At 42.0% G+C, this 21,644-nt stretch overlaps 1 protein-coding gene across 1 annotated transcript in view; it reads right to left on the bottom strand.

The window, feature by feature from the left end:
• The window catches only part of CNTN5 (contactin 5), a gene marked incomplete at both ends in the record, with an annotated part of 284,514 nt that overhangs the window by 51,150 nt on the left and 211,720 nt on the right, over window positions 1-21,644 (bottom strand). Inside the window, 3 exons of the mRNA XM_083362597.1 lie at window positions 2,726-2,875; window positions 4,328-4,486; window positions 19,216-19,336. Coding sequence (XP_083218723.1) covers window positions 2,726-2,875; window positions 4,328-4,486; window positions 19,216-19,336 — 430 coding nt within the window. The remainder of the gene's footprint in view (window positions 1-2,725; window positions 2,876-4,327; window positions 4,487-19,215; window positions 19,337-21,644) is intronic.

The following is a 21,644-nucleotide window of genomic DNA, read 5'->3' as shown; positions in this document are numbered from 1 at the left end:
GGCTGTCAGCAAGAAACATGTTCAAAGACAAACTTCACAAATCTGCCACTTACTTCAATGGATTTCAACAAATTGGGCGACTCAATTTATTGTCATTTATACAGACTATAAGCTACCATGCTCCAAAACACACATTAAGGTCTAAAGCAATTACGTATTTAGAGCGCTTACAGCATGTATGCCTGCCAACTGAGGGGTGAAAACAAATACAAGCTGGTTGTTGTTGTTTTTTGTGTGGACAAATTGCCAAAAAAAATTAGGGTCAGTGCCATTCTCCCCTTATGAAACTGTGGATTCATTAAAATTCATTCTATTTTATTACCTGCTTGCCTCAGACAATTTTCCACTGCAGTTGTCTCTTTTAAAAATTAAAGAATAAATGAACAGTCCCACTGAAGAGCTTATCATACTTATATTATGTTGTTTGAAAGATAAATAGAAGTCTTCAGTTGTCAATTCAAACATGTAAATTATGTAGACTGATTTTTTTTTGGATTCTTCTATCAGCTTTCTGGCTTTTCCAGCTGATCATACAATAGCACAACTACTGTGATAGTTCTATTTCAGTAATTCCAAAATGTAGTGCTGTTATTTTCTACGTATCTGCACTAGCTGGCATGGTTAATGATTATAGATTGGGGAAAGTTTAAATACCTTGACCCTGCCTATTCGCCAGCTTTCCTTTTCTTTTATTCTTCCTTTTTTTAGTTTTAGCTTTTCATTTTTTACCAGATTCTTTATTGTTCTTTCCAACCCATCGAAATGTTGGAAACGAATTATGCAAATTGGTAGAGAACTCTGTATGTCTTTTTGTAGGACAACTTTCTGAAACCTTAGCTGCAATGGAGCAAATTTGAAGGAATGAGAGAAGCTGGGAAAAGGAAGATTAAGCTAAATCTCAATTTCCTTCTGTTAACTCTCAGATAGATTTGCTGAGTGGCTGTGGGGGAAAATGAATTCTGGTGGGACAACACAGTTGAGCAGTGATTTAGTCTAAACCCCATTTTCTCTTCTAGTTACTTGACCCAGTAGTCTTTCTTATGCTTTTCAACACACAGGAAACCACCACCACCACCACCACACACACACACACACCAAACACAACATAGTGGGAGAATAGAAACACTCTGGGTTTTTATATCACCCATGCATTGTGTCAAATGTGCAGATGACACAAACACCCAACACTCAAAATAAGAGAATGAGATAGACAAGTGGAAAAGAAACATGAAATTTTCTCTGTCCTGGTGAACACTTCGATTCTACACATATTTTCAGAAGAATCTTGAGAGGTTAGAATATGTTTAGTACTTGTCATAGTGAGCTATCTCACAGAGATACTGAGAAAATAGAATAGCTCAGGATTTTTTAGTATGTATGTTTCTAAACCTCTATAAAGACTCTGAGTCCAAATTACAAAAACAACATGATAAACAATGCAAGAGTAAAATTATGAATTGAATGGACCAGTAATGAAAATAATATGTTATTTTAAAACAACGTAGCTCTGAAAAATACAACAAGCTGGGGCAATTTTAGACCAGAAAACATACACACACAATAAAATATTTTGTGTGATTTTTACATAGCAGGCATATCATGAAAACCAGCCCTCGGTGATTAAAACCTTGTTAATAAGTCACAATAATAAACAAGAGAGCCAGGATAATATTGCATATTAATTTGCCAGGTGCAAACCTGACTAGGAGCAAAGCAATCTTTAATAAAACATAAAAAAAACAACTAAAGTAACAAGATGTTACTGAGGGGGTCACTAATGCTAGAATCAAGTTTTGGAAGAGTTCCATAATGCTTTTCAGGTCTGTCTGGAGAATGATCCATTCCACCTTGATTTATTGTGCTTAATTCAAAGCAAGGAATTTAAAGAAGCATTCAGACAAATAGATTCAGACAAGGATCATAACAGGGGAATAGAAAACATGATGAGAGATTAAAGGAACCAGAAGAGATTATTAGTTATGATACTACTTAAAAGGACATCAGACAGGATAAGGTTAAGTTGTGTTCTATCATTCCAGGACATGGAATAATGGACTTAAGATAAAAGGAAGACAGATTCAAATTGGTTGTTGGGAAAAAGATATCTAACAGTAAAAGCATTTTGCCTCTACAACCAAAAATTTATGATTTCATCTGCTGAACATGATTTAACTTGGATCTTTGGACTGAACAAAGCTTAGATTTGATGGCCTAAATATCTAAATAGAAATACTGTATGTTATTCTATAGGAATGAGGACAGATGAAAGCCAAAGAGTGTTTAAGTGGAAAAGATGTTTTACTGCCTGCTTCAGACAGAAAGGTGCTTTAGGGGAAGGCTGTTTAAAAACATAGAAAAGCAAGAAATCAGAGATTCAGTGAATAAAAAAGAGGGTTACAATACATCCAAATGCCAGTGCATATTTGGCCACTGTTCTCTAAGATTCTACAGACATCCACTTTGATCAGCCCTAGCCAATGTTTGAGGTTCTATCTGAGGTTTCCATAAAAACCTGTGTCACGATGGTGTGTTACTCTTTAAGGCAGGGGTCTTCAAACTTGGTCCTTTTATGACTTGTGGACTTCAACTCCCAGAATTCCTCAGCCAGAATTCTGGGAGTTGAAGTCCACAAGTCATAAAAGGGCCAAGTTTGAAGACCCCTGCTTTAAGGTATCTCCAAATTCTCAATCATTTTAAAAGTGCTGTATCTAGAAGATGGTCTTACCTGCTTCTTTGGTTCGGATCACTTTAGACGGTGTGCTTGGATCTCCTGTTCCAATTTTGTTAGTTGCTACAACTCTAAATTCATATTCTACCCAAGGGTTCAGTTCACACGCCATTGCAGATTCCAGGTCACCCCCGATGTGTTCAGGAACTGAGAAGAACAAAGAAGTAATCCATTAAAGCATGCTATCTAGAGTTTCTCTCTAATCGCTAAGCTGAAGCTAGAGGAAACGACCCATAATTAGTGGCACAATTAAGAATTTGACCTTTGCCAATTTCTATATGAATCTGCCTTTTCAGATTCATGATAAAATATCCAACTGATTTAACATTTCTTCAACTGGTGCAATGCAGGTTTTGCAATTTAATTGTGGTCAGGTAAATATGTAAATACTATTTTGAGATGAAATGTTATTTCAGTAATAAATTTTAAGGAAAAAAAGATACAGGTTTAATTTAAATTAGGGGCAGAGTTCTCTTTTAGTTTCTCTCTATTTTTTTCTTTTATGCTTTAAAGGTAGGTGGGTGTATTTGGTGGCATAGCATCAGACAAGAATCTCTGAATGGTACCTCCACCTTATTTTATTCTGAAATGTATTCTGCATACACTCTGGTCAACCTTATAAGGAAACCTTAGACTTGACTTTTGAATATCCTTCCTGAAAAGCAAAGAGGAGATAAAAGGATCCAGTAGTAGAAGAAGAACCAACAGTCTTCCAGGTTTGAAACTTCAAGTGACACAGAAAAAAGGAATGGTATATTGATGTAGGCTATCATGGCCAGTACTATTAGGCAGTGTTGGGCTTCAGGATTTAGTGACTGTGGTTTAGAAAACAGATTTCCTGATGTTTTGATTACAGTTTATGGCTTGCATGTTCAGAAGCAAGGTGGTCTGCTTTGTAGACCATAGGCAATTAATCAGGGACTGACTCTACTCTGTATTTCAAGCTAAGTTCTAATTGGCCTTTAGCCAAGTTGGTTTCTGATTTGTGAAAATTAGTGAAGGCTGGTCTCTGATTGGTGCTATATACATTATAGAAGGGATCCCCAACCCCAGGTCTGTGGACCGGTACTGGGCCATGGCATGCCAGCAACCGGTCCACACAAATAAGCAAAGCCCCACCCATGGGATGCAGGCAGCACACAAAACCACACACTCTCTTATCCATGAAAAAACCTTTCTCCATGGAACCGGTCCCTGGTGCCCAAAAGGTTGGGGACCTCTGCATTATAGTCATGTTTTGCAAGAAAAAATTATGGAAGCACAGACAACAAATACTTCTGTGTCCATGTGATGTTGTTGATAGAATCTGGATAAAAGAATATGCCAGCTTTGGACCGCTGGAGTTCATTTCAGTGTAGATTCTCACAAAAGAAAACACAGATTTTTTTCCACCAATGGTCAGAAACAACAATAAAAACAAAATAATAAGGGAAGACAAGTCATGTATTTCTAAATTCCCAAACAGTGGTTTGAACAGAAAAAGATGCTAGGGGAAAAAAAAGATCCTATTTCGCTTCTTCGTATTAGGACTCTTCTGCTGAATTTATGAATCTAATGAACCTGCTTGATTGATGCAAAATAACAATAAAAGTCTCTTGCCTGTTTTCACAGTCTGCCAGCCAAGTGAAAACGGATTTCGCGCTTGCAGGTTGTAAGAAGTGATAGGACTGTGGTTATCTGCTCCAGGAGTCCATGAAAGAGTTGCGGTGACTTCTGTGATTTCTTCAACAATGACAACCCCAGGAGGCCCAGGTGGACCTGGACGGAGAGAAGCAAGGAAGAAAAGGCGGAGAAAAAGAAAAGAAGGAAGGTAGATAGGTTGAATGCACTGATTTTAATTCACCATTATTGCTCTGTACATATACTTGTAAGAATACTCTCATCTAGTCTGTTAATTTATCCAGGGGTGTCAAACTCAATTTCATTGAGGGCCGCATCAGCATTGCGGTTGCCCTCAGGGGGCCGGGTGGGTGTGGCCAGGGTGGGCGTGGCCTACTGGGTGGGCGTGGCTAGAGTGCATATGGCCTACTGGGTGGGCGTGGCTAGCTCTACATCATTCGCATCAAGGGTGCCTATGGGGGCCTGGGCAGGAGTGGGACAGATCTGAGGGTCTCTGGCAGGAGGAGGGTCTCTGGGCCAGGGCCAAGGCAGTGGGGGCCGTTCCCTCACTGTTTCCAGGATGGTTTCGCGGGCCGCATGAAAGCACTTCGCGGGCCAGATCTGGCCCCCGGGCCTTGCGTTTGACATGTCTGATCTAGACTGACCAACATAATTTGGTGACCAGCAGCCTTACAGATATTTTAAGGGACAAGTTGTCCAATTCCGGTGCCAGATGTGGACCAGAAAATATTCAGCTTCAAATTCATTCTCAGTTAGGAAAGTCACTGGATATTTTTGAGCCAACATCTTTCAGCATAATTCATCCAAGCAGATTGTGAAAACGAAATGGAGAGATAGCCGAAAAGAACTAGGCACAATTATACCTTGGAAACAAAGTTGAACGCAAGTGAAATAAAAAAGTTAGTCTAATATCTCCTGCAGGACATTATTAGTCTAAAATTGGCATTTACTATTATGGTACAGTTACTAAGAATTTCCATAAAGTAAGGATGCAAAAATATGCCTATACTACTACTATACTGAGCATGGTTTTAAATATAAAGAACTGGCTTGAAATATTGGCAAAATATAATAGTAATATTAACTCATATTTAATGGTACTTTTTAATGTATCTTTTGAGAACAATACGTAGGGATCTGTGCTAGCTGCAAGTGTGATAAAATGACAACACGTGCCTGGTGATGCCACAATATCTTTCTCCTTTTTTTGTGCTTTCGTGTTGATGTCACACACAAGTATTAAAGTCATGGGTTTTGTGTTGTGAGTCATATATGGCTTTGAAAAAGATTAGAGCTGGACACAAATACTCCATCATTTTGTGTGGCTGATTTTGAAAACATTTGGATTGGAGAAAATGGCTGATACAGTATAAAACCTCCCAGCAAACTCCATAGTTAATTTTATTTATTTATTAAAATTTTTATGCCACTATTCTCTTTGGAAAGAGAATTCAATATGTTCACCACCTTGAGTTATTTATAAAAATCACAAAAGCGAGATAAAAAGAAATAAATTCAGTACTTATAGACACTCTGATACTATTCACTGCCAGCATTGTTAAAATCTTCCAAAATCTTTTAAATCTTACAAAGGCAGTTCATATCTATTCCTCCATCCTGCCTCCTGAAATGAAGACACCATTCACAGAATTAAAGGTTTCAAATGTGTAGGAAAATATATTCACAAAGTAAGTTTGAGGAACAGGATAATGCATGAGGACTTAAAGCAATCTGAAATTAACCCGAGACTGAACTGTCTTAAAGGCTTCTTTCCATGTATGAGACTAACATTGTAAAGAACCTCTTGGCCACTGAATCCTGGGTGAGCATTAAGATCAAGAATGATTAGAATATTACAAAGATATGATCATGTTTACTGTCTGGTCTACCTGAGAACTTAGTGGACACGAAGTGATGGAACACCCACAATTTCTGGAGGCAAAGCTGTTCCACTGATTACTTGTCCTCACTATTAGGAAGTTTCTCCTTAATTCCAGGTTGCTTCTCTCCTTGGTCAGTTACCAACCGTTGTTGTTGGAACCATTGTGTTCCAACTTGTATAGTTGACTTTCAGACGGCCTTGAAAAAGGAATTCAAATGTTATGTGAACAGAAGCTTTGCCCAGATATACAGGAGGAACGAGGAAAAACCCTCAAGATTTCTCTTGCTTTGATTCTCTTTAAGTTAAAAAGGGCAGTAAGAGAGTTTCTGCCAGTTTTTAAGATTCTGTTGTTACACCCTTAAAAAAGATACACTTCCAGGAGTTGATGTAGTGTCTGTTTTGTGATCTGGTTTATCTCAAAGGGCTCCGACAGTAGGAGAACATGAAAATCATAGTTTTAGGATTTTTTTTTCCCAATCCTTTAAAAGTAGTTCCACTCTGGGGTCTTGTGATTGAGGAAAGGGAGGACTTCTCAGAATGCATAAGGTGGCCATATGTGGAGCTGCTGCTTATCTCCTCTCCTGTATTTTTTTGGAGAATTATCAGGCTGACCAACAGGCAGACAAAAGTCCTATCTTCTTCACACTAAACATTTCAAATTATGAGATAACAGCAGCAGCAACAGCAGCAGCAGCAGCAACAACAACAACAATAAAAATAAAGTTGGAACGGACCTTAGAGGTCATCTAGTCCAACCCTCAGCTCAGGCAGGAAACCCTATACCATTTCAGACAAATGGCTGTCCAGTATCTTCTTAAAAACTTCCAGTGTTGGAGCATTCACCGCTTCTGGAAGCAACTTGTTCCGCTGATTAATTGTTCTCACTGTCAGGAAATTCCTCCTTAGTTCTAGGTTGCTTCTCTCCTTGACTAGTTTCCATCCGTTGCTTCTTGTCCTGCCTTCGGGCGCTTTGGAGAATAGCTTGACTCCCTCTTCTTTGTGGCAGCCCCTGAGATATTGGAACACTGCTATCATGTCCCCCCTCATCCTTCTCTTCATTAAACTAGACATACCCAGTTCTAGCAACCGTTCCTTATATATTTTGGCCTCCAGTCCCCTGATCATCTTTGTTGCTCTTCTCTGCACTCTTTCTAGAGTCTCAACATCTTTTTTACATCGTGGTGACCAATACTGGATTCAGTATTCCAAGTGTGGCCTTGCCAAGGCATTGTAAAGTGGTATTAACTCTTCACGTGATATGACATTCTAAAAATCCAAAACTTAATTGACTAAGATATACAGATTTTTTTATATATATTAGCCAAGGAGTCATAGCCAAGGACCAGTTGCTTAGGCCTGCGATATGTTTTTTTCATTTGTTTAAAATACATATTGTGCGAGTTTATTTACATTTGTAATCTGCAGACAGTGGGACACCTTGGCTGCTCTTATTCATTTCCAAAGGGTTTCCTGGGCTCCAAGATCACTGCAGATGGGGACGGCAGCCAAGAAATTAAAAGACGCTTGCTCCTGGGGAGGAAAGCCATGGCAAATCTAGACAGCACACTAAAAAGCAGAGACATCACCCTGCCAACAAAAGTGTGTATAGTCAAGGCTATGGTCTTCCCAGTTACAATGCATGGCAGTGAAAGTTGGACCATAAAAAAGGCTGAGCGCCAAAGAATTGAGGCCTTTGAACTCTGGTGCTGGAGAAGACTCCTATGAGTCTCTTGGACTGCAAGGTGATCAAACCGGTCAGTCCTAGAGGAGATCAACCCTGACTGCTCTTTAGAAGGCCAGATCCTGAAGTTGAAACTCAAATACTTTGGCCACCTAATGAGAAGAAAGGACTCACTGGAGAAGAGCCTAACGCTGGGAAAGATTGAGGGCAATGGAAGAAGGGGATGACAGAGAATGAGGTGGCTGGATGGAGTCACTGAAGCAGTAGGCGTGAGCTTAAATGGACTCCAGAAAATGGTAGAGGACAGGAAGGCCTGGAGGAACGTTGTCCATAGGGTCACAATGGGTCGGACACGACTTTGCAGCTAACAACAACAATTGAAGCTGAGAGGAGGACATTTGTCAGTGTCTCATGTGATCGCTATCATGTTGGTTGGGTTTTTCTTTTTTCTTTCATTTAGTGAGCTTGTAAAATGTAATAAAATTAAAGTAACGGTGCAAAGAGTCGACTGGTTGCCCAGAAAGTGACGTAAAATAGTATTATTAAGTGAACAAGGCCACAGTTATAAAGAAATTAGAAGAAAAGATGGTGGAAACTCAACCAAAGGTGGCATTTCTACTGTATACTTTTCCCAAAAGTTTTCTACAATTTTGGCCACTACTGTACCTATGGAGAAAGGTTCTCACCAGTTCTTGACTGTATCTACATAGAAAGCTGGATACAGCTGAGTTTAAATAGAAAATGAAATGATTTCTGATCCCTGCCCAGAGTAAATAACAAGACACAGAATTTCTCCCTACTGTTCTGCACATCTTTTAAAAGAGCTCCATTAGGACAAAAGTAGAGACCTGCTGTATTTGAAACAAAGGTCTGTTAAGTCCTCTAAATCATATTTTCTACTCTGTCAAATGTCTGTGGGAAATCTACTTTTCCTCCAGGAAATTAGCAAACACGATGTTGCATGTAATACAAGGCTAGCACACTGCAGTTATTATTAGTATGAAAAATATCAAATTATTAGGAACCAACAAAATGCATAAAAATGTATTGCAAACTTTAGACTTCTCCAAAGCTCCTTTATCAGGCAAAATGTTATAAAAAGCACTAGATATGAGGGAAAAAGTCCAAAATTATGCCTGCTTTTCTCAGCTGCATGTTCTAATTCATTCTCAAGAAGATTTGAGATTTAGTGGAAGTCTTATCCCTGTTGGGTCACTCTTCTGAAAAGGCTATAAAAAGAGATAAGCACTGATAATCCTCAATTTGTCTAAAAAGATGTAGATATCTAGTGTGGCAGAAATCCATAGAAGAATCACAGCTCTCCTCTAATCAAAACTGGAAAGAAAGATTATTAACTATATTAACAAATGATTTCAGGGGACTGAAAATTTGAAGCTTTTCTTTGAGCAAGAGTAAAATCAATATGAGAGGTCCTTCATGCAGATCCTGTTCCGCATGAGGAATACTGTATGTACTTTTCAAGAAGAGGATGAAGGGAACAAACCACAGGGCATAAGTTAGATCCACTTTTATAATCTGTGTTGGTCACACAACCAACCAGATGTTTAGCCTAGATTTGACAAACCACAGGGCATTTCTTAACTTAGATCCACTTTTATAATCTGTGTTGGTCACACAGCCAACCAGATGTTTAGCCTAGATTTGACGTTTTTATCCACCTACCAAGTCCTTCCCAAGCCCTGGGATAGGCAAATGCTGTTGTTTGATGGTGTTAAAGGTACCACAGCAGGATGTAAGCTGTTCCAAGTAAACCTGCCTTTTGCAATTGACTGTGATTTTGTCAACGCCAATGGTGTTTATGTGATGCTCCAGAGGTTTTGAGATTGCATCCAAGGCACTATTACTGTTGTTACTGTCTTTGCTTTATTTTGTCAAAGTTGTTCTATTTCTATATGCAAGTCTTTGCATTTTGTGATTTTTTTTATCCAACTACTTTCTCTTCTGCTGTTTTCAAAGTCTGCTATCCTGATTTTATTGTCTTTCTTATTAACAATCATTTTCTGGTGTGTTAAGTGACAGGTGCTTGTCTGTTTGAATTTTAAAGTCCCAGAACACTTCAGCGTCTATATTTTATATCACTTGGAATATCTTGTGACCCCACTGCATGGTGGCATAGTGGTTAGAATGCAGTATTGCAGGCTGACTCTGCCCACTGCCAGGAGTTCAACCTTAATGTGATTCAGCCTTCCATCCTTCCAAAGCCGGTAAAATGAGGGCCCAGATTGTTGCGGGGGGGGGGCAATATGGTGACTCTGTAAACCGCTTAAAGAGTACTGTGAAGCACTGAAGCGGCATATAGGTCTAAGCGCTATTGCTATTTCTTGTAGCTATTTCAATTCATCATTGTGGCTACTTTGTCATGCTGTTGTTTACAGTCAATCTTTGTGATCTTGCAGCAGCTTACTAAGTGGCCCGCTGTTTCTTCAGCTTCTTTGTATAGGTGGCATTTGCTATTCTGGCTTTGTTTAGTATGCATCTGTTCTTAAGGTTTGGTCTAGCAGAGACAGAATTAGCCCCTTTGTTTCTTCAGTTTCCTTGCTCTTAGCCATTGCCAGATCTTGTTATTTGTTTTGCCATATAGAATTTTGCCTTGCCATGTCCCTTTTTGACTTCTTTCTGATAATCTAGTGTGGTCTATCCGTAAGCCTTCATGATGTTCTAAGTTCAGTGCATCTTCTTCATAGTCCTTCAAGTATTGAAGTATGTGCTTTGTAATCTCAAACATAACAGATGGCCCCAAGCAGAGTTAGATGGAGTGTGCACTCTAAACCCCATAAGGTAAAGTGTGTTATATACGTAAACAATCCCCTGAGAGAGACGTATATATGTTAACTGTTCAAATAATACGGCAGCAGCAAGCGTATAAACTAAAAGCAGCCTGACAAGAAGAACACGCGGGAACTTTGACAGCTGTCAAAGTTCCCCGCACCGCGCAGGCGCCACCACTGACAGCTCGCGGCTGTCAAACGCCGGACTACGAAGAAGCCTGAGCTGTCAAAGCGTCCACCGTACAGCGCAGGCGCAACCACTGACAGCTCGCGGCTGTCAAAACACCAAGACACGCGGAAGCCGGAGCTGTCAACAAAAGACGACGCGGATTGGTCCCTGTCTGACAGGGCGCCAAAATGAACACCGCTGATTGGTCCTCACTACCAGCTGCCGGCTATAAAAGCCGAACAAGTTATTCTATGTTTGCCTTTGCTCTTAAATAAATCTGTTGTTACTAGCCTGTCGTCCCGAGTGGTCCTTCGGCTACTTCACTGGCGACGAAGGTGGGATGGGATCGCTCCGGAGCTGAAGTCACGGCCGAGGAAGGGAGTTCCCGGCAAGAGCTGTCACGGAAGTTTTAACTTCCATCGGAGCAACCCAGGACCGGACGACATGGCAAACTTCGGCCGTGTGAGGGAGTTTGATACCCGCCATCCCGAGAGATGGCAATCACACCTCGGCCAAGTCGAGGGATTCCTCCTCGTCAGTAAGATCACTGACGACCGAGCAAAGGCCGCCGCTCTGCTGTACATCAGCGGGCCCCCGGTGTACGATGCAGCCGTCGGGTTGTTCAGCCCAGTGCCCATCACTGAAGTCTCCTACGCGGACTTGGTGGACCAGCTGAGCAAATACTACATGCCGGCTCGATCAGAACTATACTGGCGGGTGCAATTCGCGCAAAAGAAACAACGGCAGGACGAGCCCGCCAACGAATTCATCGCCGGGGTCAGGCATGCCGCAAGGAACTGCTGCTTCCCCGACCTGGAAGACCGCATCAGAGACCAGGTGGTGATCGGTCTGAGGGACGAGAAGCTACAAAAAAAACTGACGTCCAAACCCGACATGAACCTGGCCGAGCTGACCAGGGAAATCATGGCATACGAACACAGCCACAAGAAGAAGCCGACCAACACGACCCCAGAGGCCCCCGCGACCGTCTACCAGGAAAGTGCAGCCTTCAGCGACAGCGGAGAGTCGGTAGATTTCACCGACGGAGAAGCCCTACAACGCCGAATGGAGCACCGACAGCCGAGAAGGGGAAAGACGTCGGACCGCCGGGGAGCCAGGAACCCTCCACCGCCACCGCGTTATGAGCAACGAGCCGCCTGTGCCAGCTGCGGGGGCAATCATGCCCGAGGAGGTTGCCGTTTTAGGAACGCGAAATGCCACAATTGCGGAAAGACCGGCCACATCAAGCCGGTGTGCCGCAGCAAGGGCCGGGACAACATCAATGAGGTGGAGGCAAACCCCCCAGGTAGGCCAGCTGCCCAGGCCAGCAGAGAAACCCACCCAGGGCCCCTGATAGAGATTGTGGACAGGGTAAACAGCATAAGCTCCAAGGTTAAGATCTGGGTCAGGATTCAGGGGGTGCCCTGCCACATGGAAGTAGATTCCGGGTCGGCAGTTTCCTTAATTTCTCTAACAACCTATCAGGAGATCTGTCAGAAGGGCCGAGGACAAATCCCCCTGAAACAAACTCAGGTACACCTAGCTGACTTCCAGAAAACCCCCATTCCGGTGGAAGGAAAAGCCAAGGTCGTAGTGCAGTACAAGGGGTTCAAGGGGCCCCTGGAGGTTTTAGTCACACCAGGGAACCGCACCGATTTGATAGGACTAAACTGGTTCAGTCCATTAGGTATCGCTTTAACTGGGGTTAACACCATCCTAACACCCAGCCTAGAAGCCGTTTGCGATAAATTCGCCGACGTTTTCGATGGCACTTTAGGGAAATACACGGGTCCCCCCATCTCCTTACAGTTAGACCCTGCAATCCAACCAGTCAAGATAAGAGCCAGGAGGGTACCTTTTGCCCTTAAGGAAAAAATCGAAAACGAACTTGATCGCCTCGTAGGACTAGGGGTGCTTGAGCCCACAGAAGGGGGAACCTGGGAGACCCCTATCGTCACCCCAATCAAACCTAATGGGGAAGTGAGACTGTGCGCTGATTATAAGGCGACAGTCAACTTAGCCCTCAGCCCCCATGCCTACCCGGTGCCAGCGGTAAGGGACGTATTTGCTTCCATCCGCTCGGGCACCCTTTTCGCCAAGCTCGATCTCGCTCAGGCGTACTTACAGCTACCTGTCACTGAGGACACTGCGGAGGCCCAGACAATTGTCACCCACCGCGGTGCCTTTAAGGTAAAGAGGCTCCAATTTGGCATATCGGCGGCCCCGGGTATATTTCAGGGTATCATGGAGAAGACCCTGAAAGGAATACCCGGGGTCTGCCCCTACTTCGACGATGTTCTCATCGCCGGAGAAAACGAAGCGAACTTAGCTGACAGGCTGTCAGCTGTGCTAAGCCGGCTCAGAGAAGCCGGCCTCAAACTTAAGCGGGAAAAGTGCTCTATTGGAGTCACATCCACTGAATTCCTAGGGTACAAAATAGATAGCCAGGGCATCCACCCCACCTCAGAAAAACTACAGGCTATTCAAACCGCACCCAGTCCTAGGAATAAGCAAGAGCTGCAATCCTTTTTAGGATTGTTAAATTTTTACCATGCCTTCATCCCCCATAAGGCCACTATTGCGGAGCCTCTGCACAGACTCCTAGACAAGGGTACAACTTGGTCCTGGACCAAAGAACATGAGAATAGCTTCCAATCATTAAAAAAGATTATCTGTCACAGTTCAACTATCACCCTTTTCAGGGAGGACACCCCAATATGCATCGCTTGCGATGCCTCTCCCTATGGAATCGGGGCTGTCTTAAGTCACATATTCAAGGACGGCACACAAAGACCCATAGCCTTCTATTCACGCACTCTAACCAAAGCTGAAAGAAACTACGCCCAAATCGACAGGGAAGCCCTAGCAATAGTAGCAGGGGTCAAAAAATTTCACGATTACCTGTATGGAAGACCATTTACTATAATTACTGATCACAAACCCCTGCTAGGCATATTCACGTGGAACAAAACTACTCCACAAATTCTCTCCCCGAGAATGCTAAGATGGTCAACCTTCTTAGCAGCCTATTCCTATCAACTAATACATAAACCAGGTAAAGAATTGGGTCATGCTGACTGCCTCAGCAGACTGCCCATACAAACCAGGGACCCAGACCCAGCCCCAGCCAGCCAGATTTTAGCAATCTCCCAACTTCCAGAATGCCCCCTCACTGCAAACATCATAGCTAATAATTCTGCCAAAGATAAAATACTTGCCAGAATCCTCAAATGGGCCACAACAGGATGGCCAGCTCAAAATCCACAACCTCAATTCCAACCTTATTATAACAGAAAAAATGAGATCTCAACACATAGAGGATGCCTGCTGTGGGGAAATAGGGTCATCATACCAGAGAGAAACATAGACCAAACATTACAAATTTTACACGAAGGACACCCTGGAATTGTAAAAATGAAGGCGATGGCTAGAAGTTATGTGTGGTGGCCAGGCATAGATAAACAAATAGAAAAGTACGTAGGTGGGTGTTATACCTGTCAAGAGACCAGGAATGAACCACCCCAGGCTCCAATCCATAAATGGGAGACAACAAGAAACCCTTGGTCACGTATACATGTAGATTTTGCGGGACCCATCCAAGGCCAAAGTTTCTTAATTGTAGTAGACAGCCACTCAAAATGGCTGGAAGTCACCCCCCTTAGAACAATAACGTCCCAAGCCACTATTCAAGCTTTACGAAAAATATTCGCTACGCACGGCTTACCTGACACCATAGTTTCTGACAACGGGCCTCAATTCACCTCTCGTGAATTTCAGATCTTCGCTATGAAGAATTGTATTAGGCTGGTCACGTCGGCGCCGTTCCACCCTTCGTCAAACGGAATGGCTGAAATTATGGTACGATCCACGAAAGAAGCATTAAAAAAATTCGTTAAAGGAAACTGGCAGAGGCGCCTCAGCCAGTTCCTCTTAGCACAACACACAACACCATGCTCTACGACCGGCAAATCACCAGCAGAATTAAGATGGGGGAGAAGGCTAATAACACGTCTGGACAGACTGCACCCTGACACGTATCCAGAAAAAGATCCACACCCCCACCCTACCCGCACACTCAACCCAGGTCAATTGATTTGGGCACGATCATACACAGATAAAAACAAGTGGGTCCAAGGAACAGTAATAAAACAAACAGGGCCCATCTCATACCTTATAGCTACGCAAGCACAGGGCAACATACGCCGCCATATTGATCAGCTCAGACCCAGACAACCACCACACAATTCTGGGCAACCAACCAATGCCAGCATACAGCTCCCACCGGAAATGCTGCCTATGCCAAACCAGGAAGAAGAACACCAAAACGAAGACCCGGAACCTCACCACCCTCCACCCCTTCGCCGCTCAAACAGGAATCGGAGACCACCCACCTACCTAAAAGACTATCAGTGGGCAGGTTCAAACATCCAAGAAGATGGAAACGCACCAGGGGAGGGGTAAGGGGTGTGTTATATACGTAAACAATCCCCTGAGAGAGACGTATATATGTTAACTGTTCAAATAATACGGCAGCAGCAAGCGTATAAACTAAAAGCAGCCTGACAAGAAGAACACGCGGGAACTTTGACAGCTGTCAAAGTTCCCCGCACCGCGCAGGCGCCACCACTGACAGCTCGCGGCTGTCAAACGCCGGACTACGAAGAAGCCTGAGCTGTCAAAGCGTCCACCGTACAGCGCAGGCGCAACCACTGACAGCTCGCGGCTGTCAAAACACCAAGACACGCGGAAGCCGGAGCTGTCAACAAAAGACGACGCGGATTGGTCCCTGCCTGACAGGGCGCCAAAATGAACACCGCTGATTGGTCCTCACTACCAGCTGCCGGCTATAAAAGCCGAACAAGTTATTCTATGTTTGCCTTTGCTCTTAAATAAATCTGTTGTTACTAGCCTGTCGTCCCGAGTGGTCCTTCGGCTACTTCATAAAGGTAAAGGTTCCCCCGCACATGCGTACTAGTCGTTTCCAACTCTAGGGGCCAGTGCTCATCTCCGTTTCAAAGCCGAAGAGCCAGCGCTTGTCTGAGGACGTCTCCGTGGTCATGTGGCCGGCATGACTAGACGCCAAAGGCACACGGAATGCTGTTACCTTCCCACCGTAGTGGTCCCTATTTTTCTACTTGCATTTTTACATGCTTTCGAACTGCTAGGTTGGCAGAAGCTGGGACGAGTAACAGGCGCTCACTCTGTTACGCGGCACTCGGGATTTGACCCGCCAAACTGCCGACCTTTTGATCGACAAGCTCAGCGTCCTAACACACTGAGCCACCGCGTCCCTTCTAAACCCCATATAGAGACTAAAAGTGTGAACTTGTTTGAATAAGAAAGAAATCATCATGTAAGGGAGAGAGAGAGAGAGAGAGAGAGAGAGAGAGAGAGAGAGAGAGAGAGAGAACAACTTTATCTAGAAATGGAGAATTTAAGCAGAACAAAATGAGAGAAATTATCTGATCATTTGTTACAAAAGCACTGGGCTATGAATAGATTTTCAGAAATAAAGCTCTATAATTCTTAACTGTCCCACACATTTTCAGTTTGAAGTTGGAAGGGAGCATCATTCATTTAAATAAAATACTTTTTGTGTGCAAATTATAGGTGTGAGGATTTGATCCAGCTATGCATTTATCTTTTAGGAAGAAAACTTGTAGTGCTGCACAGCACATATTAGAGAGAATAAAGAGTTTGAGTATAACATGGAGTCACCAAAGGTTCTGTGAAATACAGAGTAAAAAGGCAAGAAAATTGCCAAATTTAGGCATTCTGGAGAAGTTAATACAGCCAACTATGAAGTGGGTATTGATTCAGTGTATCAAGTTTTTACTAGAGGAATAAAATAGTTCTACATTCATATAATGAACTGATCAGAATTTTATGTTCTGAATTATCCTGCATTATAGATTTTTGCTCTATTTATTCCACAGAGAAGGAAATCAAGAAACACTATGCAACAAAAATTACTGCATGTGTATGTCAAGCCATATAAAATACACAGGAAGCTGATAAGATGTGCAAATAAGTAAAAGTTGGCAGGGCTGAATCCCAATAGGAACAGCAAATTTGTTGTGGATCAGAATCAAAAATTGAGTAAAGATTTTGATTCTTCAGTAATATGTAAGGGGATCAACTATGCTTATGTAAGCTATGAAGGTACACCTAAACATTGCTAATCTGTATAGTTAGAACTGACTTTTTAGAGGCAGAAGACAGATTTTAGCAGTACAGGTAGTCCTCGACTTACAACAGTTCATTTAATGACCATTCAAACTTACAACGGTATTGAAAAAGTGACTTATGACCATTTTTCACACTTGCAACCATTGCAGCTTCCCCACGGTCACATGACCAAAATACAGACACTTGGCAACTGGTTCATATTTATGATGAGTGCAGTGTCCTGGGGTCACATGATCACCTTCTGTGACCTTCTGACAAGCAAAGTCAATGGGGAAGCCAGATTCACTTAACAACCGTGTTACTAACTTAACACCTACAGTGATTCAATTAACAACCTTGGCAAGAGAGGTTATAAAATGGGGCAAAATTCACTTAACAAATACGGTATCTCACTTAGCAACAGAAATTTTGGGCTCCCTTGTGGTCATAATTCGAGGATTACTTGTAATGCTTGAAATTGCCTTGCTAAATGCCATTTTGCAAACAGAGCTTAGATCTTTGGGATTTGAGCTAGAATAGAATAGAATAGAATAGAATAGAATAGAATAGAATAGAATAGAATAGAATAGAATAGAATAGAATAGAATAGAATAGAATAGAATAGAATAGAGTTGGAAGGGACCTTGGAGGTCTTCTAGTCCAGCCCCCTGCTCAAGCAAGTGACTGTCTAGTGTCTTCTTAAAAATCTCCAGTGATGGATCACCCACGATTTCTGAAGGCAAGCTGTTCCACTGGTTAATTGTCTTCACTGTCAAGAAGTTTCTCCTTAATCACAGGTTGTTTCTCTTTTTGGTTAGTTTCCAACCATTGCTTCTTGTCCTGCCCTCTGGTGCTTTGGAGAATAATTTGACCCACTCTTCTTTGTGGCAGCCCCTCAAGTACTGGAATACTGCTATCATGTCTCCCCTATTTCTTCTTTTCTTTAGACTAGCCAGACCCAAGTCCTGCAGCCGTTCTTCCTATGTTTTAGTCTCCAGGCCTTGGATCATGTTAGTTTCTTCACTCAGTTCCCCTCTGTGTGCAGAAAGAACTGCTCCAACAGGCTGCAGGAGTGGAGTTCATATCTTTGAGACCTGAACTCTGTTTCTTCAACCCTGTGGAAGAAATCCAGCACCTCACATGTGCAGAAGGGAAGTGCATGGATGGCAGAACTCTTGGCAGAGGGCATCAGCTTTCAACTTTCCTTACCGGTTTTCCCATTAACTTTCTGGGGAAGCCAGAAGAGAAGATTGTAAATGGTGATTAGACAGCCAGTTTGGTCTAGTGGTTAAGGCACCAGGCTAGAAAGCAAGAGACCATGAGTTCAAGTCCTGCCTTATCCATGAAAGCCAACTGGATATTGTTGGGCCAGTCATTCTCTTTCACCTCACCTCACAGGGTTGTTGTTGCAGGGAAAAATAAGAGGAGGAAGTGTGTTGGATATGTTTTCTTCCTTGAGTTATTTATAAAAAATAATGCAGGTGGGATACAAACAAACAATAATAGGTAAACTCCTGCTTGGCAATCAGTCATAAGTACGTACAGGTTGCCAAGCACCCAGGTAACCATTTCCTGATCACGGAGGGGCAGTACAATGCTTTACAATGACCAGAATGCCCTTTGTCAGGCTGTTGTAATGTTGAACGGTCATTAAACATTAAATGGTGGTAAGTTGAGGACCATCTACATATATTTTTTTGATCTGTTGAAATGTAAAGGAAGGATTCAAATTGGGTCTAATAGATAAAATTGGTAATATTTATGTTGTTATTTTTGATAACTCTTACCGAATACCGATTAATATAGAAAGATGAGGTTTTAGAGCTGGGTTTATAGAGAATGGGGTGACATATGAAATGGGAAGGGGTATGGTTGTATTTTAAGAGACAGTGATAACTTCATGTTGATTCTAGCCACTAGGAATGAAGTTTCTTTTTCTATTTTTCTTTCTTTCTTTCCTTTTTTCCTTCTTCTGTGCTTTTTATTTTTTATTTTTTTAAAAAAATGTATTTCTATATGATCTAGTTGTAATCAAGTTTTATTTGTATAAGGTAATGTTTAATAAAGTTATTTTTTGAATAAAAAAACGCAGCCATGAGAACAGCACCAATGTCTATATTTCAACTGGGTTGCACAATTATTTATGCTGATCTTGTCTTCTGTGATTAGTATACTCACCCCTAACAAGAAGTTCTGCCTCATCTGATACACTGTCTGCTGTAGATTGCACCCTGCAGCCATATCTTCCAGCATGCATCAGAAGGATGTTCCTGATCATTAAATCTGCAGAAGATGCTTGCTGTGGGGGGAAAAAAAGCAATACAATAGCATCTGCTCAAAACACATTACGAATATATATTTGCAAAAATGGAAGAGCTGCTTCCTTTGAGCATTTGGGATGGACAGTAGCATAATCCTTGTAGTAATCTATCCCCACCAACATCCTCAGTTACAGGTAGTTCTCAATTTATAACTATAGCACCCATTTGAAGTTACGACAGAGATCCCCAAGGGTCCCAACATTCTGACGTGTGCTCCCTTCCTGTAGTCACAAGAACACATTTTGGGTGCTTGGAAACTGACCTGCCTTAATGGCTGCTTGCCATGTCCCATGGTCACATGACTGTGTTTTACAACATTTTTCATTAATGAAGGCAAGTATATGTGCCCCAGGATAATGTTGCAGGATATGTACACACTCTGCTAGACAGACATTCCCTCACGATGGGCTCCAACATTAGTCCAAAAGCTCGGAAGACTAAACCTCTGGTCTCGGTGACCGACCCATTTTGGATCCTGCTACAATGCTTTTGCCCCAAACCAGCATTTACTTTTTTTTTTTTGGGGGGGGGGTGTCAAACCTATTCCATAACAAACAATTAATTTGCTTAATGACCACAATCTTTACTTAAGAACTGCCATAAAAAAAAGGTCAGATCAGTTCTGTGGGTGACCCATTTTATAGTCACCAGGACTCATGACCGTAATGAGCACGCTCTGTTATGATTGCAAGTTGAGAACTATCTGCAATATATCTGCTGTACATGGCAACAAGGATTTACATTACGATGTGTAGATTCCTTATTCTAGGCCGGATTCATGGTGTGATGCAGCTTTTGTAAAAAATTAAAAAACAAATTGGGAAAAAAATATACATTTGACTGGGATTTGTTTCTTTGTTGGTTTTATTGTACTTTTGGTAGCATTTTATTTATTTATTTTATATAGTTTTATCTTTTTAACATTTAATATTCTAAGCCTACCTGTGGTAAGATGGGAGGCCAATGAATTTAATAAACAAACAAACAAATAAAATGTAGTCCTGACATTTGGACTGAAGATGCCATCTGCAGATCTGGGACCGTTGGATGTACAACATATGTCGGAGTAGTAGGGATAATCCCAGAAATATTTCCGAAGGCATTTTAAAGTATTCTGTAGTCTGCTGTCCAACAGTCATTAACATCTCCATCCCATTGTTGTTAACAAATACTTCCCAATCTTTATGCATCCATTACACCATGTCTCTGTTTCATACAGAGGTTTTACAGGGCTAGTGATATCACAGCCATTTGCTGCTGCTTCTAATATTTTGTTAGACCCTGAGGAGAGATTTGAACTTAGGTCTTTGAAATCCACTCAGATGTACATTTTATAGATCAGTAGTCTGATGTAACTACTCAAGATAAATAGATGAGCTGTATTCCATATTAATTCTCATGCTGGGCAGGATGTAGCTTTATGCTTTGTAGCAACTACTCATGGTTCATTGATTGTGTTAATATCAAGGCTGCCAGCTCCCCTGCAACAGGCGATTCTTTTACATACATGTATTATTTTACAGGAAGAAATAATAGTGAAGAGAGGAGGATGAGAAGTATTAGATAAGAGTTGGATAATCACTTTTGTATTTCCAAAACTATTTTCCCTATGACAAATCTTCCAGGGCAATGGGTAAAATCATGCAGAAAAAGTAGCTGGAATCAAATCACTTTACTTTCTACCTCCCCCGAGATATATTTCACAGCAAAAGAACTAAGCTAGAATTCGACAAGAAGTTCAACACTATGCCCAAGAATTAAACAACAATAAAATGTAACTGCATCACATTTAATTCTTTTTTCTGAAAGTTACTAACTTCACCTTCTGCCAGTGGTGGGATTCAGCCGGTTCGCACCACTTTGGCAGAACCGGTAGCTAATTTTTTGTTGCCCAGGCCCAGAATGGACTTCCAGAAGCGGCATCCACACAGAGAACCAGTTGTTCACAAATTTGAATCCCATCACTGCCTTCTGCCCTTCATTTTTCCCCGACTACAGTACAGGTAGTCCTGGAATTCGGACTATAATGGAGTTTGCCCATCAAGTTCGTCAGTCATTACGGTCTTAAATTTTATGACCACTTTTGTAGTAGTCACTGTGATCATTGGGCAAATCCACAGTTGTTAAATGAATGCTTCTATTCTAAGTGAACCAATGCTATGCTATGAGTGCAGTTTCGCTAAAATCCAGACGTGCTGGTTTTCAGCAAAACCGTGGTAACATGTGGTCACATGAGCACAGGATGCTACAACTGGCTGTAAATGTGACTGTGTTGCTGAGCATCCA

The sequence above is a fragment of the Vipera ursinii genome, assembly GCF_947247035.1.
Source record: "Vipera ursinii genome assembly, chromosome: 4".
In the NCBI taxonomy this organism is placed as follows: domain Eukaryota; kingdom Metazoa; phylum Chordata; class Lepidosauria; order Squamata; family Viperidae; genus Vipera; species Vipera ursinii.
The sequence above is the reverse complement of the archived record's forward strand: the minus strand, read 5'-3'. Positions and strand labels throughout refer to the sequence as shown.